At 38.1% G+C, this 24,510-nt stretch overlaps 3 protein-coding genes across 3 annotated transcripts; all 3 read left to right on the top strand.

The window, feature by feature from the left end:
• Positions 1–7,589: 7,589 nt before the first annotated feature.
• On the top strand, positions 7,590–9,535 carry LOC132182305 (2-methylpropanoate--CoA ligase CCL4-like). The gene has a single exon (XM_059595509.1). It carries the CDS (start codon positions 7,733–7,735, stop codon positions 9,395–9,397), a length of 1,665 nt encoding a protein of 554 aa, XP_059451492.1. The 5' UTR covers positions 7,590–7,732; the 3' UTR covers positions 9,398–9,535.
• A 5,581-nt stretch (positions 9,536–15,116) lies between these two features.
• Positions 15,117–19,246, top strand: LOC132182535 (small ribosomal subunit protein uS7). The gene is made up of 5 exons (XM_059595810.1): positions 15,117–15,201; positions 15,306–15,403; positions 18,204–18,475; positions 18,580–18,783; positions 18,920–19,246. The coding sequence occupies exons 2-5, from the start codon at positions 15,314–15,316 to the stop codon at positions 18,972–18,974; spliced, it is 621 nt and encodes a 206-aa protein (XP_059451793.1). The 5' UTR covers positions 15,117–15,201; positions 15,306–15,313; the 3' UTR covers positions 18,975–19,246.
• A 2,234-nt stretch (positions 19,247–21,480) lies between these two features.
• LOC132180896 (2-methylpropanoate--CoA ligase CCL4-like) lies at positions 21,481–23,679 on the top strand. The gene has a single exon (XM_059593883.1). The coding sequence runs from the start codon at positions 21,902–21,904 to the stop codon at positions 23,561–23,563; it is 1,662 nt and encodes a 553-aa protein (XP_059449866.1). The 5' UTR covers positions 21,481–21,901; the 3' UTR covers positions 23,564–23,679.
• The last annotated feature ends 831 nt before the right edge of the window (positions 23,680–24,510 follow it).

Genomic DNA, 24,510 nt, shown 5'->3' with positions numbered 1-24,510 from the left:
TTCGAGTGCGTTTTGAGGTACCAAAATGTTATGGGTTGCTATGATTTTTGGATATGTTTTTGATCTTTGAATAAGGAAAATTTCAAGCCAAATTTCGTGTCAATTGGAGATAAATTGAAAAAGTTATGATTTTTCCAAGTTTAATAGGTCAAGCTGCGGAGTAGTTGAAGTACCTGTGATTTGGGAAATTAATTGGATGGGTTAATGATGTCTGTAAGCCACGATTTTTTTGGTATATGTTAGTCAAAAGGTTTAGGTTTATTGAGGATTAATTGTAGATTTTTTTATGATCAGTTTTAATGTAAATGCTTGAGGAGGTTGTTTGACAAGTCATCAAAGCTCAAAATGACACATGCCTTACATGATAAGTTGCATGGAGACCAACTTTAGTTACTTTGTTGACACCTATAGCTACAGGTGTTATACAGCATGTCTGTATCGTTTCCTTGGTTGACACTTAAAGTAACATGTGCTTCTATGGCTTTCTTGGTGGACACTTGTCTTGTGGTTAAGAAGGAATTGGATGCATGTGGGACAAACATGTGGCAAGCTCTCAAGGGAAATTGTCAAGAGCAAACCCTCTCAATTGCTCACAGCTCAAGTGAGCGTGAGATGAGGGAGAGATCCGGAAGAAGAGAAGAAAGAAAGAGGAAGAAAAGAAAGGAAAGAGAGAAGAGAAAAGAGAGAAGAAAAGTCTGAAAGAAAAGAGAGAAGAAAGGAAAGAGAGAAGAAAAGTCTGAAAGAAAAGAGAGAAGAAAGGAAAGAGAGAAGAGAAAGAAAGAAAGAGGAGGAAGAAGGAAAAAAAAGAAACAGAAAAAAAAAGAGAATTCTCCAACGTAATATTTTCATATCTTTTATGTAGCTAAATTCCTAATATTAAGTTGATGCTTATTGGGTTTAGATGCTAGTACGTCTTATGATAATTAGAGTGATTGTTGTAAATGTTTCTAAACTTTTGATATTAGGAGTAAGTTGCTAAATTAAATGACTTAGGAAGATAGTGATATTATGGCTAGATAGACTTCTTAAGCTGTTAATTGTAGTCGGATGATTTTAAAGTGATAAGAATGTTATAACCTTGGTATTTTAGTGTAACGCAATTGGTTAAATTAAGGCCTTAGTGGAGTTGATTATTAGAATTCTATGTGAGGCATATAAATCAAGCATGGTAGGGTTGATGTCACTATAATGTTTTTGGCTAAGGATAGACGATGGTAGGATAAAGATTAGAGTTAAGATCCTTAGCAACTAAAGTGATGCATGATTGAGACTTGAAAACAAATTAATGACTAAGGTAAATTTTTTACCTCCGTTGTAGGAATTGTAAGTTGGATGCAGATTCAAAATAAGGGCATGCAATGCCAGGTAAGGGGACACAATACCAAAACCCCCCAACAAATTTTATTATAAATCCTTGAAATAAAATGTTGAGAATTTTATAAAGGATTCACTTACATGATTTCCAATTGCACTTCATTCCATATTTTAATGACAAGTTTTATTTATTCATATTTCATTGTTTAAGAATTTTGATACAGTTACCATATTTCATGATTTATACATGACTGCAATTATGAATGAAAAGAGTTCTCAAAGTTCATGTCACAGATGAGTTTATAGATCATATAAAATGTTATATGTGCATTCATGGCATAGTATACAGTTACAGATGAGTTACAGATCATATGAAATGTTATATGTGCATTCATGGCACAGTATACAGTTACAGCTGAGTTTACAAATCATATGAAATGTTATATGTGCATTCATGATTAAAAATGTTTAACCCGAGACACGATTACAATGACGATCAGTACCATATAGGGTAGCATGGCAAGCACACCGAAGGACGGTTACGAGAAGGTGTGTACTACCGGCCAGGTGGCCTTCACCTAGGGAAGTTCCCAACCTGGTAGCTCTCTCCTGTGACGACAGGATGAGCATATAGGTCCTTCGGGACACGCCAAAGTACGCTGCTCACGGTAAAATTGTGGCGTCGGGTCAAAGGGTAAAACAATAATTTTAAAAGAAAAGCGAAATGAAGTGCTTGCATATCTCATAACTTACTTGCGATTCTTGTATTAATTGTCAATTACTCATTTTGCAACTATCATGCTTATTTTGTTAATTATGTTATTCTGCCTAAATTGTTATTGTGCATAACTGAGATTTTGACATAGAAATCTGTATAGCATGTTTTATAGCATATTGGTTTTGTGGTTACTTACTGAGTTGTCGAACTCACCCCTTCTCCCAATACATCTTTTTCAGATTGCTCTATATATATATATATATATATATATATATATATATATCGTAATATTGAAGACATAGATACCAGTGGGGCTCTTAGTTGTTAAAAAGAAATCCTATCGCTGCTTTATGGTCTAGCAGGAGCAATAGCAGTAGAAGTGTCTGGGACTCCAATCTATAGACGGCTTGGGCTAAGCATAGACGGTGTAATTTTATTGCTTATGAGATTATTGAATACTAGCACATTATGTGTTTGTGATTTTATAAATGAAAAATTATAGTACTCTGGTGACGTTATGATCTTATATTAGGAGAAATATTTTTATTTTGTTTAAATATGAATATGTTACAATTGCTCCCAATCGCTCTACCTCTAGAACTTGGGCCGCTACATTCAAGTTTCAACTTTAGCAATATTTCACTTTGATTATCTACACAAAATGTTTATCAAATTCTAGCCACATCTAAGCATGTTCTGAGCACTATATAATCAACAAAGTAGAGGCAGATTAATAATTTAATACTTACTAGTCTACTAGTCTAAAAACAAGCATAGCAAATCAATGAAATCATGCCTATAACTCTCTAGTCTCTACCCAGCTAACAAACAGTCTAAAGACAACCAAAAAATGCATTATACAGTATGCAAATCATAATTATCAATATTTATAGTGTACACACAAAAAATGCAAAAAATAAGACAACCAGTAAAATCTTAAAAAATAGTAATAATAATAAAAATCAAAGCAAGAGATAGAGATAGAGAGAATCAGAGACATACCGCCATACCTGAGAGTCGGAGACAGAGTGGAGTTAGAGAGAGAGAGGCGCGGCTGAGTCGAGCTAATGGAGAAAGAGTGTGACCGTGTGAGTGAAATTTTTAGATGAGAGAGGGAGATAGAGCCGAGAGGGAGAGAGGAGAGGCAGTCTGGTGAGTGGTGACTCCGGTCCCCTACGATTGGAGTGGGGAGGCTGGCGATTCTGGGGTCAATGGCCAGGCAGCATGAGAGGGCAAGAGGGTCCAGGGGGGAAATAAATAGAGGAGGGATGGGAGTTGGAGAGGGAGATGGGACAAATCGCCCGGTTTGGAGTGAAATTTGGTGGGGGGGGGAGGGGGGAGGGGGCTGGCGGTTGCTGATTGCTAGGGTAGTGGGGTGAGACGGCAGAGTCGTGAGGCTGAGGGGGAGAGTCTGTCGTGTTTAGGAAATTAGGAATTAGGAATTTAGGACATTTATGGTTATTCTTACCGGGTTGGGTTGGGACTTACACGCTTGGGCCATGGGTTGGGACTTACACGCTTGGGCCATAGGAAATTTAAATAAGTCAACCCGCCAGACACGAATTTAGCGGGGTCTTATTCAGACCCAAACCCAATACCTGCTAACTTCGTGTCGTGTTCGTTGGTCATGTCAAAATTGCCAGCCCTATATAATCTAAAGATCGGGCTGTGATAGCGGATGTTTGAAGTCATAGATTGATTTTTCATTGTAAGATCTATTATGTTTTCGATTTTTTGACGTGTAATCTTTTAGCTTCGGCTATGCTCATGCAGAACTGTATATTCTGTAATTGTAAGAGCTTTTAAGCTCTTGACCGCTATTAATGAAATCAGATCTCTTCCATCCTTCGCTTTCATGGTAGCAGTGCTCGGCGTCTTCTCTGTAGGCTCTACCGGTCTCCGTTTCTGACGGGTTGTTTTAGATCTAGTTCGTAGATCTAGATCCAGATCTAGTCTCTTCAACCTTAGATCTCATCGTTTTCTTCAGCCAAGACGTGTCTTCCGAAGGGATTTCTACGATGTCGTGCTTCTCCACTGCTGCTTGTGAGGGTTTTTGTTTTTGTTTGTTGTTGTTGTTGTATTTTTATTTTATGGTCCTAGCCTTTGGGCTGAGGACGTGAATAATGCTTCTGGCTTTCGAGTCAAAAGAGGAATGATTTAGGTGTGAGTATTTTGTCCATACTTGGGAAATGGCTTCCTGTGCTCTCGGAAAAAGTCTGCATTAGCAGATCTGTTCTATAATCTGAAGATCAGGCTTAGATAGCGGATGTTTGACATCATAGATTGGTTTTTCATTGTAAGATTTGTTATGTTTTTGATTTTTTGACGTGTAATCTTTTAGCTTCGGCTATGATCTTGCAGAAATGTATGTTCTGTGATTGTAAGAGCTTTTATGCTCTTTACCACTATTAATGAAATCAGATTGATTTTCCCTAAAAAAAAAAAAAAAAAAAAAAAAAAAGACTTCAAGAGAAGGGAAGATCTAAATCCCTTTCATGGTAGTAGTGCTCAGCGTCTTCTCTGTCGACTCCACAGGTCTCCGTTTCTGACGGGTTGCTTTAGATCTAGTCTCTTCAACCTTATATCTGATCATTTTCTTCAGTCAATGCATGTCTTCCGAGGGGATGTCTACGATGCTGTGCTTCTCCACTGTTGCTTGTGAGGGGTTTTTGTTTTTTGTTGTTGTTGTTGTTGTTTTTATTTTATGGTCTTAGCTGTTAGGCTGAGGACGTGAATAATGCTTCTGGCTTTCGGGTCGAGAGGAGAATGGTTTGGGTGTGAGTATTCTGCTCATACCTAGAAAATGGCGTCCTATGCTCTTGGAAGGAGTCTGCATTAGCATATCCGTTCTATAATCTAAAGATCGGGCTGGGATAATTGATGTTTGATGTCATAGATTGGTTTTTCATTATAAGATTTGTTATATTTTTTATTTTTTGACATGTAATCTTTTAGCTTCGGCTATGATCTTATAGAACTGTATGTTCTGTGATTGTAAGAGCTTTTATGCTCTTGACCACTATTAATGAAATCAATTTGATTTTTCCTAAAAAAAAAAGTTCTTAAAGGGTAGTTCAATCCACTGCCACAGGGGATCTTCATCATCACTATTGACTCTCTCATTGACTGGGGCATCAGAGAGCGGCCGGTCTACTTGTGGACCCTTCCCATGTTCCACGTTAATGGCTGGAGCTACTTGTGGGGCATAGCAGCAGTAGGTGGAAGTGTGGAACCAACATCTGCCTCTGTAAATTTGATGGACCCATGATCTTCAGCTTGATAAAAGAACATGGTCTTACTCACATGCATGAGTGGTGCGCCTGTGGTGCTCAACATACTAACAAGCTCTCCCAAAAACAAATAGCTCCAAAACCCAATTCAAAATCCTCACAGTTGGAGCTCCACCACCGGTCGCGGTGCTCTAATGGATAGAGTCACTCGGTTTCGTGGTGTGTCACGGGTATGGGTTGGCCGAAACGGCAAGACTTGTCGTGTCATGCGCTTGGAAACCATAGTGGAACAGGTTTCCTGCATCGGAGAGAGCCAAGCTAAAGGCAAGATAAGGAGTGAGATTCAGAAGCTTTTGCTTAGGGACTAGGGAGATTACCAGGGCCATGTTATGGGCTCGTCAAGGGCAAGTCGGATCGATGTAGAGTGCATGCGGTGCAAGATGATAAAATAATAATTTGGTGTTTTAGTTTTATTAATTAATTAGTTTGTTAGTATTTAGTTTGTATTTTATTTAAATTTTATGAGTTTTGTTATTTTGTAATTTAATAATGAATTATATTCAAGTATTTTTTGGTACTCCAATGTTGAGAGATTATAATTGATTAATGAATAAGTTTTGTTCTTTCTGATTTTTTATTATTCTTGTCATATATTAGGTCCAACCGTAAAGTAAATAACGCAGATCCGGTGGATATTCAATACGAAAATGCTAAAGGCATAACTATTTTGTCCAACTTTGAGCCAATTTTTGCCCTATTTTTTAATTTAAAAAATAAAAAAATAAAAAAAAAGTTCTTGAAGCAATAATTTTTATTTTGGTTATTCTTTATTTTGGTATTTAAAAAAAAATAAAAACTGTATTTTGCTTTAGAAACTTTTTCCTTATTTTTTAATTTAAAAAATAACAAATTAAAAAATTAAAAAAGTTTTTGAAGCAATATTTTTTATTTTGGTCATTCTTTTATTTGGTATTTTTTTAAAAAAATAAAAATTGTACTTTTATTCATAATAATGACCAATTTTTTATTTTGTCATTTTTTCAAAATTAAAAAATAAAAATAAAAAAGTTGGTCCAAAATTGACTCCAAGTTGGGACGTTACTCTAGTAACTGCTGTCACATTATTTTTTAAATTAAAATTGTTATTCTATTCATTAGTTTAAATCTCCCATCTTTTTTTTTTTTTTGTGTGTGAACATATAAAAATAAACAAATAAATAAAATAAAAATAAAAATAAAAATAAAGGTGTACCTGATGTCATATTAGTATATAGTTGGAATAATTCATTTATAAATGATTCCCTCTCTCTCGCCGCTTCTCCGATGCTTACGCCTGCAGACAAGATTGACGATTTCGGTGAGAATGCTCTGGCGATGCCTTTGTTCCATAACTCTTGGTTTTCTGGTAAATTTTGCTTCGACCAACCAAGGCTTTGTTGGATGGATAGCTCTTGGACATGTACGAGCTAGGATATATTCTTTAATGAGATAGAATCCATTATTTCCCTTCCCTTCCCTTTTGTTTTGTTTGTATTTGCTAAAAAAAAAAAAAAAAAGCACAATATATTCTTTTTTATTATTGAAAATCTATTTTCCAAATACTTGACAATCATAATTACTCTTCTATAAGAAAGCACAATATTTTTTTTTAGTAATTTTAGGTAGCTTACTTGTATCTTATTTGCATCTTATTAAGAATGATGTGACTATTAAAATCATCTTTTAATCAAAATTTAATAATGATCAATTACAAGCCCAATGTTAATTTTAATAATCACATCATTCTTAATAACACACAAATAAACCACCTTAAATTACTCTTCTTTTCTTTTTTCTATTATTTAAAGGGGAAAAACCTCCATTAAATTTATACCGGAATCCTATAAATTTAAGGACTATGATTCTGAGAACACGAACGTGTTTTAGCACGCCAGGCTATTCTCATTTATTTTTAATTTTTTAATACTAAAAAAAATAAAATAAAATAAAAAATTTGCCGCCGTTCTCTTTTACTTCACCCTAAATTTAAAGGTGAATTTTGCTATTTGTGGATTCGTCAAAATCCATTTCAAGTGGGATTTGTCCTTATCCATCTCTTCTTATCCTCATTGCAGGGTCAGAAGATATGGATGTGTACATTTTTCATTAATGGAAATACATTTTTCAAATTTGATTAGTCTTACTTAACAGCATTCATTAATTATTCATTTTCTTTGCACCACGTGGGACCCAAGAGTTAATTTTTTCATGAACTTGGTCCCGCGAAGATTCCGCATAGTTTCCTATCCCACTTTTAAGTTTTTTTTCATTTTTTTTTATTAATTTTTTTAATAAAAGGCTGACACAAAAATAAAAAATTGGTGGCGCTGACACTCTTCTTATCATTCACGTATCTCCACAGGAGTCAGAAGCAATATCCAGCCACTAATCACGCTTCTCCGACGAACACACACAGGTAAGCCAGGAAACGATGGAAGAGTTGAAGCCAAGGCCAGCAAATTCATCGCCTCTAACCCCGCTAGGCTTCTTGGAAAGAGCTGCTACTGTGTATGGTGATTGCCCTTCCACCGTCTACAACAACACCACCTTCACGTGGTCGCAGACCCACCGTCGATGCCTCCAGGTGGCCTCCTCGATCGCATCGCTCGGCATCAAGAGGGGCCACGTTGTGTCCGTTGTGGCTCCCAACGTTCCCGCCATGTACGAGCTCCACTTCGCCGTCCCTATGGCCGGGGCCATCCTTAACAACATCAACACCCGCCTTGACGCCCACACCGTCTCCGTACTCCTGCGCCACAGCGAATCGAAGCTTGTGTTCGTGGACTACCAATCTCGCTCTCTTGTCCTGGAAGCCCTCTCTTTGTTGCCTCCCAATACCCAACGCCCTCTGCTCGTTCTCATCACTGATCAAGATGGCGATGACCAAGATTCCTCATCTTCAGCGGTTGACTTTTGCGGCACCTACGAGAGCCTGGTGGAGAAAGGTGATCCTGAGTTCAGGTGGGACCTTCCCAGCAGCGAGTGGGACCCGATGATCTTAAACTACACCTCCGGTACAACCTCTGCCCCGAAGGGGGTGGTTCACTGCCACAGGGGGATCTTCATCGTCACCGTTAACTCTCTCATTGCCTGGGGCGTCAGGGAGCGGCCCGTCTACTTGTGGACCCTCCCCATGTTCCACGCTAACGGGTGGTGTTACCCGTGGGGCATAGCAGCCGTAGGTGGGATCAACATCTGCCTCCGTAAATTCGATGGACCCACGATCTTCAGCCTGATAAAACAACACGGTGTGACTCACATGTGCGGTGCGCCTGTGGTGCTCAACATGCTAACAAGTTCTCCGAAAATCCAATCGCTCCAAAACCCGGTTCAGATCCTCACAGCCGGAGCTCCACCACCGGCCGCGGTGCTCCTCCGGACCGAGTCTCTGGGTTTCGTGGTAAGTCACGGATACGGGTTAACGGAAACCGCAGGACTCGTGGTGTCGTGCGCGTGGAAGCCACAGTGGAATCGGTTGCCAGCGAGTGAGAGGGCCAGGCTCAAGGCCAGACAGGGAGTGAAGGCTATCGGTCTAACGGAACTCGACGTGGTGGATTCCGATTCAGGAGCGAGTGTGAAACGAGATGGGTCGACACTGGGTGAAGTTGTACTGAGAGGTGGGCCGGTGATGCTGGGCTATTTCAAAGACCCCGAGGGGACCTCTAAGTGCATGAAAGAGAATGCTTGGTTTTACACTGGAGACGTGGGAGTGATGCACCCAGATGGTTATTTGGAGATCAAAGATCGATCTAAGGACGTCATCATAAGCGGCGGAGAAAACTTGAGCAGTGTGGAGGTGGAGTCGGTGCTGTATACGCATCCGGCGGTTAACGAGGCGGCCGTGGTGGCTCGGCCTGATGAGTTCTGGGGAGAGACGCCTTGTGCTTTTGTGAGCTTGAGGGAAGAAGGGTCGACTCGGAATCCAACTGAGAAGGAGATTATGGAATTTTGTAGGGCTAAGTTGCCGCACTACATGGTGCCCAAGACGGTGGTATTCAAAGATGAACTGCCCAAGACGTCAACCGGGAAGATTCAGAAGTTTGTGCTCAGGGAGATTGCCAGGTCCATGGGCTCGTCAACGGTGAGTCGGATGTAGAGCGAAGAAGTTGAGTTGCCTAGCCCGAGTTTAGTTGGCAACTGGTGACTCAGTGAATCTTGTTTCGATTTATGTATTGACAAAAGAGTGTGCGTAATTTTCAATATTGATGTGGGCAGATTCAAAGAGTTGCGTGAATTGCAATTGAATTGCTTGGAAAACGATATGGCATAAAAAAAGTATTATCCAATAATTGCCTCCAAACGGAACCATAAAATTATGAATTATTGGTTCCATCTTTTTTAATCAGAAAGATAATTTTTTTTTTAAATCTAGAAAGGTTTTTCTTTTTATATAAAACATGCATGTCTCAAATCTATGGTCTTTGATTAAGTAAATAATTATGTTGTGTTTGGCAAACTCTTTTTACCTTTGTTAATGTAATTAATGTTGGTTAATTTGTTATAAAGTTTTGAATTTTTTATTTTTTATTTTATTTTATAGTTATTTTTTATTTGAATAATAATAAAAGTGAATGATTTGATATCACTTTAACCAAATCTTAAAGAACCAAATTAGTTTTAAAGTTAATTTTGTTACCAAGTAACGACATGGACATTTGTTTTAAGTCAAGATTTTAATTAATTAATTTGTTTCATGACTGCATCCTTTCAACTGACTGGTTGTCTTGTTACTCTTGTGCATACGTGTCAGTGTGTTACTTTCATTGCCATTTAGGCTGTGTTTGGGAAAGGAGTGGGCCGGGCTGAATCCAAAATTTTAAAAAATTCTTCTCAAAATCATCTCTAATATTTTTACTTTTTACATCATATTAATTACTTTTTATTACTATTCAAATAAAAAAATCACTACAACACAAAATTTTTTACTTTTTTATGCAAAATATTCTTACTTTTTTCTTTCATATCAATCAAATCTACTACAGTTTCGATCTACTTCCTAATTCCACTCATTTGCCAAACACAGCCTTAAAAAATGGTTCTATTGGCATAAGCGTAAGCAGTGGAAGTGGTCAATATAGTGATATTCAAGCTTATCAATAATTACGTACGTACACCAACTGTATTGACCTCCAGCAGCATTAGGTAAAGGCGTTAATCCTGGTGCACCAACTTACGACTTTGTAGTTTTAACTGGAACAGAAATTTGAACCCAAAAAAAGTTGGTATTTGAACATAAATTGAAGGGTATTTTTTTGTTATTTTATATTTATTTGACAAAATTGCCATTCAACCATAAACAAATGACTTCGAAATGAAAAATGGTAGGTCTTTTCAGAGATTCCATCGACCATATATAGATACAGCTTATCCTTCATCGTTATGAAAAATGGATTTTTCAAAATGAAACTATATATATAATATGGTGCAAGAAATAATTTAATTAAAGTTTCAAGGAAGAAAATTCATAAATGGATGGAAATAAATTTTTTCCAAACCAATCTGAAAAAAATTGTTAAGAAACCAACAAAGTATGTTTTAGATTCGCTCTTTGAATCCAAACAGATCTGAACCACTCTCTTGCATTATCCGTATCTCTAGCATTATCTTTATTGTTGCTTTTATGTTTTCCCTTAAAGTGTTCTAGTTGTATTTGTTCTACTTGTCTGTATTGTATTAGTTTTCATAGTTTGTATCAAGTTTGGGTTTGTCAAACTTGATTACAATTGTAACTCTTTGCCTATATATATAATGAGAACGAAGTTGAGACTTCGTTTCGCCAAAAACAAGTTTATTGTGCTCTCTTTCATGGTATCAAGACGAATATGGCTCATACTACTTACCCCGTGATAAGAACCAAGAAAAATACTAGTCTGCCCGTGAGGGAGGGTGTTGAGAAATAATCTCATGTGAACAAGACCTTGGGTATATTTATAAGGAATGGGCAACCCTTTCTTATTGAACCGGTTTTATGAGATGAGTTAGACTTACGAATTTCTTTATGGTATCAAAGCAAGGGTGCAACAATTCTTATTTGCGGCAAAGAGAAAAGTAGTGATCTGGTGCGGCAAGGTGCTAAGGACAGCAAGGAGAGCGGCGAATTTGCTTGGAGAAGAAGTTGATTTTGCCGAAGAAGGAGAAGGGGTAGAGAAAGCCTAAAATTTGATGAGGATCAAGGATCTTATTTAGAGGGGTATGAACCGTGTGGCTTTGATATATGTTGATGATATCATAGTAATAAGCACAGATTCATCTATCATGGAATCTTTCATCAACGGCCTTCAAATGGAATTTAAACTTAAAGATTTTGGCTGCCTTTCATACTTCCTAGGCATCCATGTTGTTCGTGACAAATCTGGCTTACATCTAAATCAAGGAAAGTACATTATTGATTTACTTGATCGTGTGCACATGCTTGGAGCAAAGCCTTATGCAAGAAGCTTACCAAGCTTGATGGTGATCCCCTACTAGATCCCACAGCCTATCGCCATATCATTGGAGCTCTACAATATTACGCTCTACAATATTACACACTTACAAGACCTAACATAGCATTTACTGTCAACCAACTGTGCCAATTTCTCCATTGTCCAACCAATGAACATGTGAAGACTGCTAAAAGAGTCCTAAGGTACCTTAAAGGCACACCAAATCATGGCCATCACTTCACTCCAGGTCCTCTTCAACTTCAGGCATTTTGACTGGGCAGTGATCCTCTAGATCACAGATCCACCACAGGGTATTGTGTTTTCTTCGACTCCAACTTAGTGTCTTGGCATGCTAAGAAGCAGCCTGTTGTCTCGAGATCTAGCATAGAAGCTTAATATCGTGCCATGGCCATCACAGCTAATGAGATCTCATGGCTTCGAATGCTACTCATAGAATTGCAAGTTTCTCTCCATGATCCTCTTGTACTCTGGTGTGATAATATAGAAGCTATTGCCTTAGCTTCCAATCCCATCTACTATGCATGTACCAAGCATATAGAAGTTGACTACCACTTCATCCGTGAGAAAATTCTTCACAAAGATTTCAGTGCTAGCTACATTCTAACTCAAGATCAATGTGTTGATATCTTCACAAAGGGTCTTACCTTCTCTCATTTTATTTTCCTTAGAGACAAACTCATGGTTACTCCCCCTCCTTACTCCCCCTCCTATTCGTTTGAGAGGGGCTATTAAGGAACCAACATAGTCTGTTTTGGATTCACTCTTTGAATTCAAACAAATCCGAACCACTCTCTAGCATTATCCTTAGAGTTGTTTTTATTTCTTATGTTTTAGTGTTCTAGTTGTATTTGTTATACTTGTTTGTATTGTATTAGTTCTTTTAGTTTGTATCAAGTTTGGGTTTGTCAAACTTGATTACAATTGTAACTCTTTGCCTATATATACAATGAGAACGAAGCTGAGACTTCATTCCGCCAAAAGCAAGTTTACTCTGCTTTCTTTCAAAAATATCCTTCAACTCATTTAAAATAGTGTCAAGTGTCTATAAACATTTAAAACGTTAGTTTGAGTTAGTAAACTGCAATTAATGACCTTAAGAATTTAATGTTGGAACAAAATCTTTTTTTTGACATTGTCCGTATGTGATAATTGGAGATTATTTAAGAAAATATGTTAAAAATCCTCTTTTTGGATTCTCTTTCTCAACTGTTTGTATAGTTTCCGAACGAGTGATTCACGTGAACAGATAGAAAGTTCAACCTTTAAAACAACAACGTTTAGGCAGGAGCTTGTTGGCGGGAGATAGCTTCGATGCCTAAATCAATAGGTGTAGAATAATGATAATGGACTTAGTGCCTTGCAAAATTCTAACCCTTTTTACCTGATAGGAACTTTTATTTCATAGAGCTGCCCTACAATTAGTGCTAGTTGTGGCTCTTGATTTTCCGGCTCTCACATTCCCAAAAAGTCTGCTATAAGCCTATAACTGCCTCTGGTCGTTGGTTATGGTCACAACGTGCAGAACAGTAGAGATGGGTAATGTGTGAGCACGTTAATGAAACATGTTTATGAAATGTTGAATCCCTAATCGCCCTAATACTTTGTTAGGATAATGGGCCACACATAGCTAATGGGCCCATAAATTTTATTAGGCCGAATAAATTTTAAAACTTATTTTACTCAACATATGCTCATTCTTTTATTTCTTTCACACTTTCATTTATCTCATTATTGTATGGCATGCGACAAGGTGGATTTTTATTTCCTTATGAAAGATTTCCTTTCATATTATGGAAAGTTTCCTTAAATAGGAGCGTATTAAGTTCTTAAGGAGTAGATCAATTTGCTGGGGACTACATCTTATGAATCAGACGTTACTAGTTCGAATTTCCTCTTCATTTTTCCTCTCCTTGTGCGGACATGTTAAAAAGAAAAGAAAAGAAAGGCATATTAGCCAAGTATGGGTAAAAATCATTCGAGTGACACATGTTTGAAAACTTAACATAGCATTAAAATCATGTAACGAAAAATTAAAACATTTACTTAGGTAATTGAAGCATTTAAGGAAACTTAACCGGTAACATTATAAAACATTTAAAGGAATAAATATTTGATTTAGGCCTTTGAAGAGCAACATAGTCTAGGTTTACAAATTTATGAGAAAAATACATTTTACCTCCTGAAGTATCAACATATTTGCGTTTTGACGCTCAATCTTTAAAAAGTGACAAAAGACCCCTACAATGTATCTGCCGTTGGCAAAAAGAACTATCCGTCTATTTGGACGGAAACTAAGTCACTAGTGTGGCACGTGACATTTTTGTAACCAAAACCTTCGAAAAATGACCTTGGGGGTAAAGTGTAAACATAAATGACTTCAGGGGTAAAGTGTAAAAAAAAAAACTAAACTAAACTAAACCGTAAACTTAAAATAAAAGGTTTATATACAAATTAAAAAAAGAAATTAAAAGACAAAAAAATCGAAAACTACTAAAAAGAAAAAAAAAACCCCTAAAACCTAAAAAAAAAATAAAAGAAAACAAAGTGAGGGAGGGTCGAGCCATCCCCTTTGGCCAAGCCACCTCCAGACCGATTGAATGAGGACAGCTCGGCTACCCCCAAACCCATTTGGGGTGGTTTCGGCCATATGAGGTGGTCGAACCACCCCCATGGGACCCATGGGTGGTTCGGTACCTCATACCGGCCGAATGGGGGTAGCCAAGCCACCCCCTTGGCCAAATCGAGGGGGCCGAGCCACCCCCAAATGGCTCGGCCACCTCCCACTTTTTCTTTTTCTTTTTCTTTTTAATATTTTTTTTATTGATTTTTTATTTTGTATATAAACATTATGTTTTAAGTTTAGGTTTAGTTTTTGGTTTTTTCTATTAATTTATTTTATTTTTTAATTTTGAATATAAACATTTTTTTTATTTATTTATTTTTATGTTTACACTTTACCCCCTGAAATCATTTATGTTTACACTTTACCCTAAGTGCATTTTCGAAAGTTTCAGTTGAGAAATGTCACATGCCATGTACGTGACTTAGTTTCTGTCCAAATAGACAGATTTGATGGATGGATGTATAGTTTTTTTTGCCAATGTCAGATACATTATGGGGTCTTTCGTCACTTTTTAAACATTTGGGGTAAAATGCAAATGCGTGGATACTTCATTGGAGTAAAGCATATTTTCCCCCAAATATATATATATATAATTTTTTTTGTTGTTGTTCATCAATTGATTACTATGTCGGGGTCTGAAGTTATGAACTCAGAAGGAAAGCAAATGGGCCGGGCTGATCCATTCTCGTTAGGCCCGGGTTTTTTATTACTAAGATCGATTAGGGTTTCTTCTTGTAGGTCCTGCACGCTCCAATATCACACTACTCCTGCCGCTTCGAGACTCTCGACTCTCTCTCTCTCCCCCTCCATCTGTCTCTTGCTCTCGGAAAGGTGAGGGTTGGTCTTTCTCTCATCGCCGTCTCTGTAAGATAATATGCATTCAGATATATCTCGTTATGAATCTCTTTTCTGACTTTTTCATTGTATTTGATTAGAAAGAAAAATGGCAACTGATGTGGCTGCTCTTCCAGTTCAAGAGAATTCTACTCTTGAAGTCAAGCTCTTCAATCGTTGGACCTTTGAGGACGTTCAGGTTTACTTATTTAAATAGATTTCCTCTCTGTATAGGAAAATGATGTGGTTTAGTTGATTCGTGTTATTTTCTATATGTTTTCGATTATAATTGTGGAAGTAGTTTCTTTTATGGGAAAAAGATGTCAGACATGTATCGAGATGTTATACCCTAGGGTAAGAATCGAGATTTGAGTAGCCTATAAGCAACTGAACTTGCTGTTTGTCGTAGTAGAATACCGTTGACACTTGGGAAGTGAGTGGATTCGATGCACTCTAATGCATCTGCATCAACAGATAGATTGACGGTCAGAATATATGTATATATATTTAGAGTGATTCACCCGATGATGCAATAACTATACTTCACTCTAGAGTGACTACCTTTTTACAGTATTTTCTAGTTTTTTTGCCAAATCCACATGATAGATGTTGCCACTTTTAATGTATTGGTAGTTTTGAGCTTCACCAGTGGCGGAGCTAGGCTATTGTTCATGTAGGGGCGGGATTAATATAAAATAATATAATACTTTAATACGGTTTACTCAAAAATCAACATGGATATTTTCTTAATTAGTATCAAGAATAATTATGTTTATGGTCTCAAACCTAACACTAAACAAATTGTGCTGACCAATTCTCTTTGTACTTCAATATATGCATTTTGCTGACAATACACGTTATCAACACCATAGTTAACGAGTAACTATCTAGGGCCCTTGAGAATTTGATTTTATTTTTCTTACAATGAATGCTAGGCTTATATATATATATATATATATATATTACAAAAATGATGTGGCACAACATGATTGAGAAGAAGATGAATCCAAATTTGAGAAATTTAATCTTGTTGACATCACTTTGTAAGTATTTTTTTTTTGGTAAAAAGTTTTGTAAGCCTAACATTTTTCCTTTCTTATCTCTTGGTTCTTTAGGTATCTCATGTAAGTCCCAAAATTTAATGAATAAATACAATAATATGAAACAATATATTGTATATTTTGGCACCTAGATGCAGACTATTTGCAACTGCACTCCAGAATGATTTGTGTGTGTCAAGGAACAGTACCACAAGCATCAGGATTTTTTCTTTACTTTTATTTCTTTTCCTGCAAACCAGCAGAGGTGCTGTCCTTCTTTTATTATTATTTTTTTTCATCTCACACAAACACGCCAAAACGTGCCCCTTTAGAAGCCTCCCGAAGCCTGCTTATCTACACCATTTCATCACTGTGGCACCCACGTGTCTGCTCCATTTTCATCCTCCTATAAATTTTTTTCTTTTTTCGTTTTGCCTTCCGCAAGGTAGCACCCATGCTTCTCTTGCGTTTTGTTTTCATTTTTCGTTCGTAGCTGAAATGTTTTGGATGTTTTCTTTTCAACCTCTTTCATTTTACAAGCTACATCTCTTTGCTTCTTCTTCTTTCTTCTTCTTTTTTGATTTTTTTTTTAGGTTCAACCATGAGCCATCTGCTCTCAACCATCAATCTCTCCTCAAATAAATAGTAGTCTAACTAAAACCTTATCTCTTTGGAACCTTTTGAAACTTGCCTTAATTTACTAATCCTACAGATTCAGAATTTCAAGAAGAGGTTAATAAGCCAACCCAAGCATATGTCCAAGCAGAGAAGAAGAGGAGGAGGATAAGTAGGGGCTGGGGAAGGAGGAGTAGGGGCTAGGGTCAAGAATGCTAAAAAAATTACCCTTAAAAACAAATTTCAAATATTTTTTGGTGGGATGGGTGCCCCTGCCCGCCTCTGTGTAGATCCGACACTAAGCTTCACATTAAGAAGTTGTTTTTCTAAGGGTCGGCTGGGTTTGCCATCGTAAATAGTGAATTTTGAAAATTCGATCTTTAAAATTACAGCGTTTGGTAATATGGGAGTTTAGCCTTTAAAATTGTGTGTTTTCAAAAACACATCCCATTACCTTAAAGCTACATTTTCAAATTGCAATATTTTAAAAACCTACTCCCAAACTATATCTTTTCTGCAATTTGGTTTAAAATCGTATTTTTTTATGTGCGAAATCGCATTTCCAAACACACTCCAAGTGTATTATCTTTATTTTCCTTGAAGTTCGTTGATCTTTAGTTGAGGAGTTGCACTTAATATCTTTTTGTTCCCACATTGAGCTTTGAAAACTGCTCTTAATTCATGAAAACTTTTCTTTCATCTTATTCAGCGGTCAGAGAAAGGAGAACGCATTTGATTGAAAATTTTATGCAAGCAACTTAGCCCATCGGGGCTATGTACTGCAATATTTTTACAGCTATCCCTATCCACTCTGCCTCTGGCATTACACATGTTAATCCCTAGTGCTTGTTTCTCCAATGAAGTATTTGCTTGAGAAAACAATACAAAAATGTCAGAAAATGATCCTCTCCATTTCAAATTCCCTCTATTTCCTCCAGTTAGTGCATTTAGAAGGACAAAATTGTCCAATTTTTTTTTAGGTTAATTTTTTTTGACAACACTACCCTTCTAAATGCATTAACTGGAAGAAATAGAGGGGATTTGAAATGGAGAGGATCCTTTTCCAAAAATGTCAAGTGTAAAATATATTTTTTAGTCCTCTTAAGTAATTAATGTTCTTATTTTGTCCTTATCCGTGCAAGTAAAACAATGTTGTTTTTCGATTTTTAACATGGTTTCAATTTCATTGTTCTATCCAAATCCATTATAATTAACTTAATGGAGTTTGCCTCTGCCGATCACATGTCTAATTTAATGATGAATGAGTAATGGTATAACTGGTCATCAGGTTTGTTATCCGAAGCTTATCCACTGATTTTGTTGGCGTGACAATATGGTTTGTAGGTTAGCGACATATCTTTGAGTGATTACATAGGTGTGGTTGCAGCCAAGCATGCAACCTATGTCCCACATACTGCTGGGAGATACTCGGTCAAGCGCTTCCGTAAGGCCCAATGCCCAATTGTGGAGAGGCTTACAAACTCCTTGATGATGCATGGACGAAACAATGGGAAAAAGTTGATGGCAGTGAGGATTATAAAGCACGCAATGGAAATTATTCACTTGCTGACAGACCTAAATCCCATCCAAGTTATTGTTGATGCTGTAATCAACAGGTATTGAAATGATAAAGTACTGATTTTTTCTGGTCCCTTGACCAAGATCTTTTCATGTTTGCATGATGTTCTGTAGTTGCGATTTAATACTTCTGTTACAACAGTGGGCCAAGGGAGGATGCTACACGTATCGGCTCTGCTGGGGTTGTCAGGCGTCAAGCCGTGGATATTTCTCCACTTCGCCGTGTGAATCAGGCTATTTACCTGCTTACTACAGGTGCTAGGGAATCTGCTTTTAGGAACATCAAGACGATAGCAGAGTGTTTGGCTGATGAACTTATAAATGCTGCAAAGGGTTCTTCCAACAGGTAATTGAGGCCTAGATTTTCTTCTTATTACCCATATCCTCTAATGATTTCTTTGGAGAAATTTATTACTATTTGCATACCCTCCATGTTTTGACATATTTGTTTTTGTTATTGATGGTATCCATTGATGTTTCAGTTATGCCATCAAGAAGAAGGACGAGATTGAGCGAGTTGCCAAGGCTAACCGTTAAGGGTTGATCAGAGAAATTTCCATTACACAAGAGGAGAATTTTTGTGCAACTGTTAGAACGATGTTTTTCCTTTCTCTTTCATTACTCATGAACTATATTCAAGTTCCGGTTAACTATTAGTTTTATATCTTTCAGCTTTGGTGAAGTTTCTGAACTGGTCAGATTAAAAGAAATTGCGATCTTAGACAGTAGAGCCGCAAGATCTATATTACGTCGGTTTTTATTGTTCAAAAAATTATTTTGTTGTATTCATATCTGAAGTTATTAGTTCATTGTTTGTTGAACTTGCTATTTGGTGCTCATCTAGAAAGATTGAGGCTGCTGATGCTGAAATCCAAATCACATGCATTCTTGTTTGACAACAAGAACTGAGGAAGTTGTGGTCACCAGTTTTAAACCAGCAAAAGGCCGTAAAGTGCAACTCAAGTAACAAGCCTAGCCTAGCCCCCTCGTGGCCCGGGAGCCGCTGTTGGCACCCGGGTTTGGGCACCACTTTTTATTTTTCGAGCAGACAGGAAAAGGGTTACAAGGAAAGGCACAACCACGTTATTCACAACTTTCCAATAGGGCCCTGCAATTCAACTCTTAGTCTTTTTTAGGCATTTCAAGAAAAATAGTAACTTGTTTAGTTTTCTTACAGCTTATTATAGGCCTTATAATAATTGCCTTTGGAGCCATTAATTTGACAATGACCTTATCTTCATATTATTAAGATCACTAATTGAAACCCTTTAAATACATCGTGTGCGTTTGGAATGTTTTGAGTCTGGAATCCCCTTGAATTTCTTAAGGAATTCGAGGGTCTCAAATTATGCATCTGGAGGTCCTGAACAATCTACTAAAAAAATAATAAAAAAATATTACTTTTATTTATAAAAAAATTTCAAAAAATTGTAAAGTTTTGTTGTGGTGGCTGGCCATCACAGGTGTGGCTTCGGCCACCCCCAATTGTCCCCGAGCTACCCCAAAGGTCAATTAAATTATTATTGTTATTATTATTATTGGCTTTTTTATCTCTTGGGAGTGGCCGAAGCCACCCCTAGCCTCTAATAGTGGTGGCCAGCTATTATAAAAAAAACTTTGAAATTTTTTTATTAATTTTACTTTGATTTTTTTTAAATAAAAGTAATATTTTATTATTATATTTTTAGTGAATTGTTTTGGACCGTTGGATCAACATCCAACGGTCCAGATGCATAATTTGACGGTGGTAGAGGAAAAGCAGGATCACTGAGGCAAGAATTTACTTTATTTTTATTTTTTTTTGAAATAACTTCTTGTTTTATTTCATATAATTGCTTGATCTGTCAGTACAGGATCTCTGATACATAATGGCAAGAATTTACATATACGATAAAAATGCCAAAACATACTTGGACCTACATGAGCAAAGACAAATTACATTTGCATTATCTGTACGTTCTGACGGAAGAGAGAGAGAGAGAGCCCATGGTATATATATATATACCATTTTTCTGAAGTAAACAAGAGTATGCAGCTCTACTGAAGCCCTGCATTGCCTGGGCACCTAACAAAAGCTTTTCACAACAGCACATCAGAACAGAAAGTGAAAGTACATGCACTTTAAATTCATCAAGACAAAGAAAGTGACTTTCAAAAATGTATGACAAGCTGGAAATAATATGTTTATCCAGCCAGCTAGCCAGCCTCCAGCACCACAATTCACAATTAATATGAACAACGATTGAACAAAATTGAACCCCAAAACCTACTTTACTATCGTAGGACAAAATTGTGCAACTGGTAAAAGAGGTAGAAGCTGTGAGACTTGACTCTCTCTCATTTAAGTTTCTATACACATTATATGAATACGAGCTGGTTTTGGGTTCAATTTGGATGATTGGATTTGTGCAAGTGGGTAAATTTGTCGAATCCCTTATATATAAGGAACTCTGGCTTTATTGCTTTTGGAAATATTCCCAATGAAGATCCTTTGAGTTTGAAATACTGGACATGGACAGCTCAATATTTCTTTGGGAACGATACAATGTCTGTTGTGTGGTGCAGCTCGATCTGCTTCAGGTCCTTCCATGCTTGAGCTTGAGCTTGAGCTGTGCCAATAGGCTTTAATAAAACTCATAAGTGCAAATATTTATCTCTTTGTCAAAATATCTACTTCATTTTGCGCAACGTAGAGAACTTCGAAGCAACAACATTTAATGCTCTAGCAGAGAAACTGATTATATATATATATATATGGCCCTTTCATCGCATGTGAATCTAGTGTCATGGATTTTTCAGCCCTTTAATGATTGATTAAAGGTGAATAAGACTGAAGGATAGATTTTCAGCAAATGCAAGCCTGGCAAGTATGCAAAAGATAAGATCCTTATCACATTGTATATTATATGAGAAATGTTAAGGATTAATAAGTTATCCATATTTGATATATATTTTCTTATATATATATATATATATGTTCGAGCGTCGGTGTGTAAGAGCACAGATGTGTGGTACAAAGTAGTCAGGTATTTCATTAATGAGCAAGAATGACAAGTAAAAACGACATGGGAAACCCAGGTACATTCAAGTATATATAGTGGTAGGGCATGGAACACATGGTATGTATTGGTGGTTCGAACAATTCTGTAGTACTTGTGGCAACACATCTCGCATGTCGTCCCCGACGACGTTGTCGGTGTCCACATGACATGGAAACAAGATCACATGCCTTTAACTGAGTTTGAAGAAGATTCATATATACGAGGATCATTTTGGTATATTAACCTGCAGAATGATTGTATTATGGCCCGAGACTGATGCCATATATACAGTGGCTTCTAGGTTCAATTGCCTGCAGACATCGAAGCCTATTTGGGCCCTTCAAACTTCAAACAAGGCCCATTTGGGGCTTCAAACTTCTATAAAACACACACACACGAGCGAGGGGAGAAAAAGAGACAGAGATGGAAGAGTTGAAACCAAGGCCGGCAAATTTATCACCTCTTACTCCACTAGGCTTCTTGGAAAGAGCAGCCACTGTCTATGGCGATTGCCCTTCCATTGCCTACGACGACACCACCTACACGTGGTCTCAGACCCACCGTCGATGCCTCCAAGTAGCCTCATCAATCTCATCGCTCGGCATCAAGCGGGGCCACGTGGTGTCCGTTCTGTCCCCCAACGTTCCCGCCATGTACGAGCTCCACTTCGCCGTTCCCATGGCCGGCGCCATCCTCAACACCATCAACGTCCGTCTTGACGCGCGCATGGTTTCCATCCTCCTCCTCCATAGCGAGTCAAAGCTCGTCTTCGTTGACTGCCTCTCCCGCTCTCTCGTCAACGAAGCCTTGGCTTTTTTCCCACCACACGTCCAACCACCACTGCTCATCCTCATCACCGACAATGAAGTCCCACCGACACCGTCATCATCAGCCGTTCATTTCTACGACACCTACGAAGGGGTGGTGGAGAAAGGAGATCCCGAGTTCAAGTGGGTCCGTCCGGACAGCGAGTGGGAACCCATGGTATTGAACTACACATCCGGTACAACCTCCTCTCCCAAAGGTGTTGTGCACTGCCACAGGGGATTATTCATTGCAGCTCTTAATGCCTTGCTGGACTGGTCCGTATCAAACCAGCCCGTTTTCCTGTGGACCCTACCCATGTTTCACTCCAATGGCTGGAGCTTCCCTTGGGGCATGGCAGCCGTTGGTGGGACCAACGTCTGCCTCCGTAGATTCGACGCGCCCATAATCTACCGTCTGATCGAAAGACACGGTGTGAGTCGCATGTGCGCCGCACCTGTGGTGCTCAACATACTATCAAACTCTCCTACCAACCAACCCCTGAGAAACCCGGTTCATATTCTCACCGCTGGGGCTCCCCCAGCGGCGAGCATACTGCTTAGAGCCGAGTCACTGGGTTTCGTCGTGAGCCACGGGTACGGGATGACCGAAACGTCCTGTGTCGTGCTGTCGTGCGCGTGGAAACCACAGTGGAACAGGTTTCCCGCGTCGGAGAGAGCCAGGCTTAAGGCAAGACAAGGAGTGCGGACAATTGGGATGACTGAGGTGGACGTGGTGGACACGGAGTCAGGGGCAAGTGTGAAACGAGACGGCTCGACGCTCGGCGAAATTGTGCTAAGAGGGGCGTGTTTGATGCTTGGGTATTTCAAAGATCCGGAGGGGACCGCCAAGTGCCTGAGAGAAACGGGTTGGTTCTACACAGGTGACGTGGGAGTGATGCACCCAGATGGGTATTTAGAGATCAAAGATCGATCAAAGGACGTGATCATAAGCGGCGGAGAGAACCTGAGCAGCGTGGAGGTGGAGTCGATGCTGTATACGCATCCGGCAGTGAACGAGGTGGCCGTGGTGGCTCGGCCGGATGAGTTCTGGGGGGAGACGCCTTGTGCGTTTGTGAGCTTGAGGGAAGAGGGGTCGACTCCGAATCCAACTGAGAAAGAGATTATGGAGTTTTGCAGAGCTAAATTACCGCACTACATGGTGCCCAAGACGGTGGTGTTCAAGGATGATCTGCCCAAGACGTCCACCGGAAAGATTCAAAAGTTTGTGCTCAAGGAGATTGCCAGGGCCATGGGCTCATCAAGGACGAGTCGAATGTAGTCTAATCTGTTCTTCTTAGAATCGACTCGCACGAGTGGACTTGTTTTCTCATCATCATCATGATCAAATGTTGTCTTATTTTCTTCCCTTAATAAAATTATAGTTCAAGCGACTAACCGGATGGTTTAGAATTGCTTCGATTTCATTTTAAGAGGTTGTTGAATTCACTGAGACCCAAAAAAAAAAAAAAACAATGCTCTGGTTTCATTGCAGGCAGGTCTTTATGGATTGCTGTCTCAACGTACAAGGTGCTATTATGGTGAAGTCAACGTCAGGAGTTGCAACTGTTTTTTTTTATTTTGGTATTCTCATCTTTACGTAGAGTCCAAAAAGTTATGGACTAAATTAATTCAAATAATTTATGAGTTTCACTTTGATTCTTTGAAAACCTTTTCATTCCACCATCTCCTGTGACAAGGCCCGTTTAACAGTTTAAGTGAGACTCGTGCAAGCAATATTTTAATATATTTAAAAACCCAAAGAATCCCAGCAGTGCATAAGTACATTGCATTGAGTAAGGCTAACTATTATCTTTTTATTTTTTTTTTAATTTTTTAAAATTGATTTAACTTTCAAAATTATTATTAGATCGAAATTTAAATATGATTCATCTAAAATTTAATAGTAATTTTAAAAATCACATCAACTTTAAGAGAATTTTAAAAGAATAAAAAGATGATATATATATATATATATATATAGATATCCTAATTAAAAAAAATGATATACATATTATGTATATATCCTAATTAAAGTGCAAGCACTTGGGCAATATCCCACCAAGCTTTGGCGTAACTTTTTCTAGAACATGACAGAAGTTGTCTATGCAAATAATGCAATCAACAAAAAGAAAAGGAAGTTTTTTACCTATTGGTCCTAGTATCATAGGTGACAGAACGGCCGCCTCCTAATTACTGCACCAACCTGCTATAATAATTTCATAAACA

Source organism: Corylus avellana, chromosome ca5, assembly GCF_901000735.1.
Source record: "Corylus avellana chromosome ca5, CavTom2PMs-1.0".
NCBI classification, from domain to species: Eukaryota; Viridiplantae; Streptophyta; class Magnoliopsida; order Fagales; family Betulaceae; genus Corylus; species Corylus avellana.
Note: the sequence above shows the minus strand (reverse complement) of the source record. Positions and strands in the feature narration are given on the sequence as shown.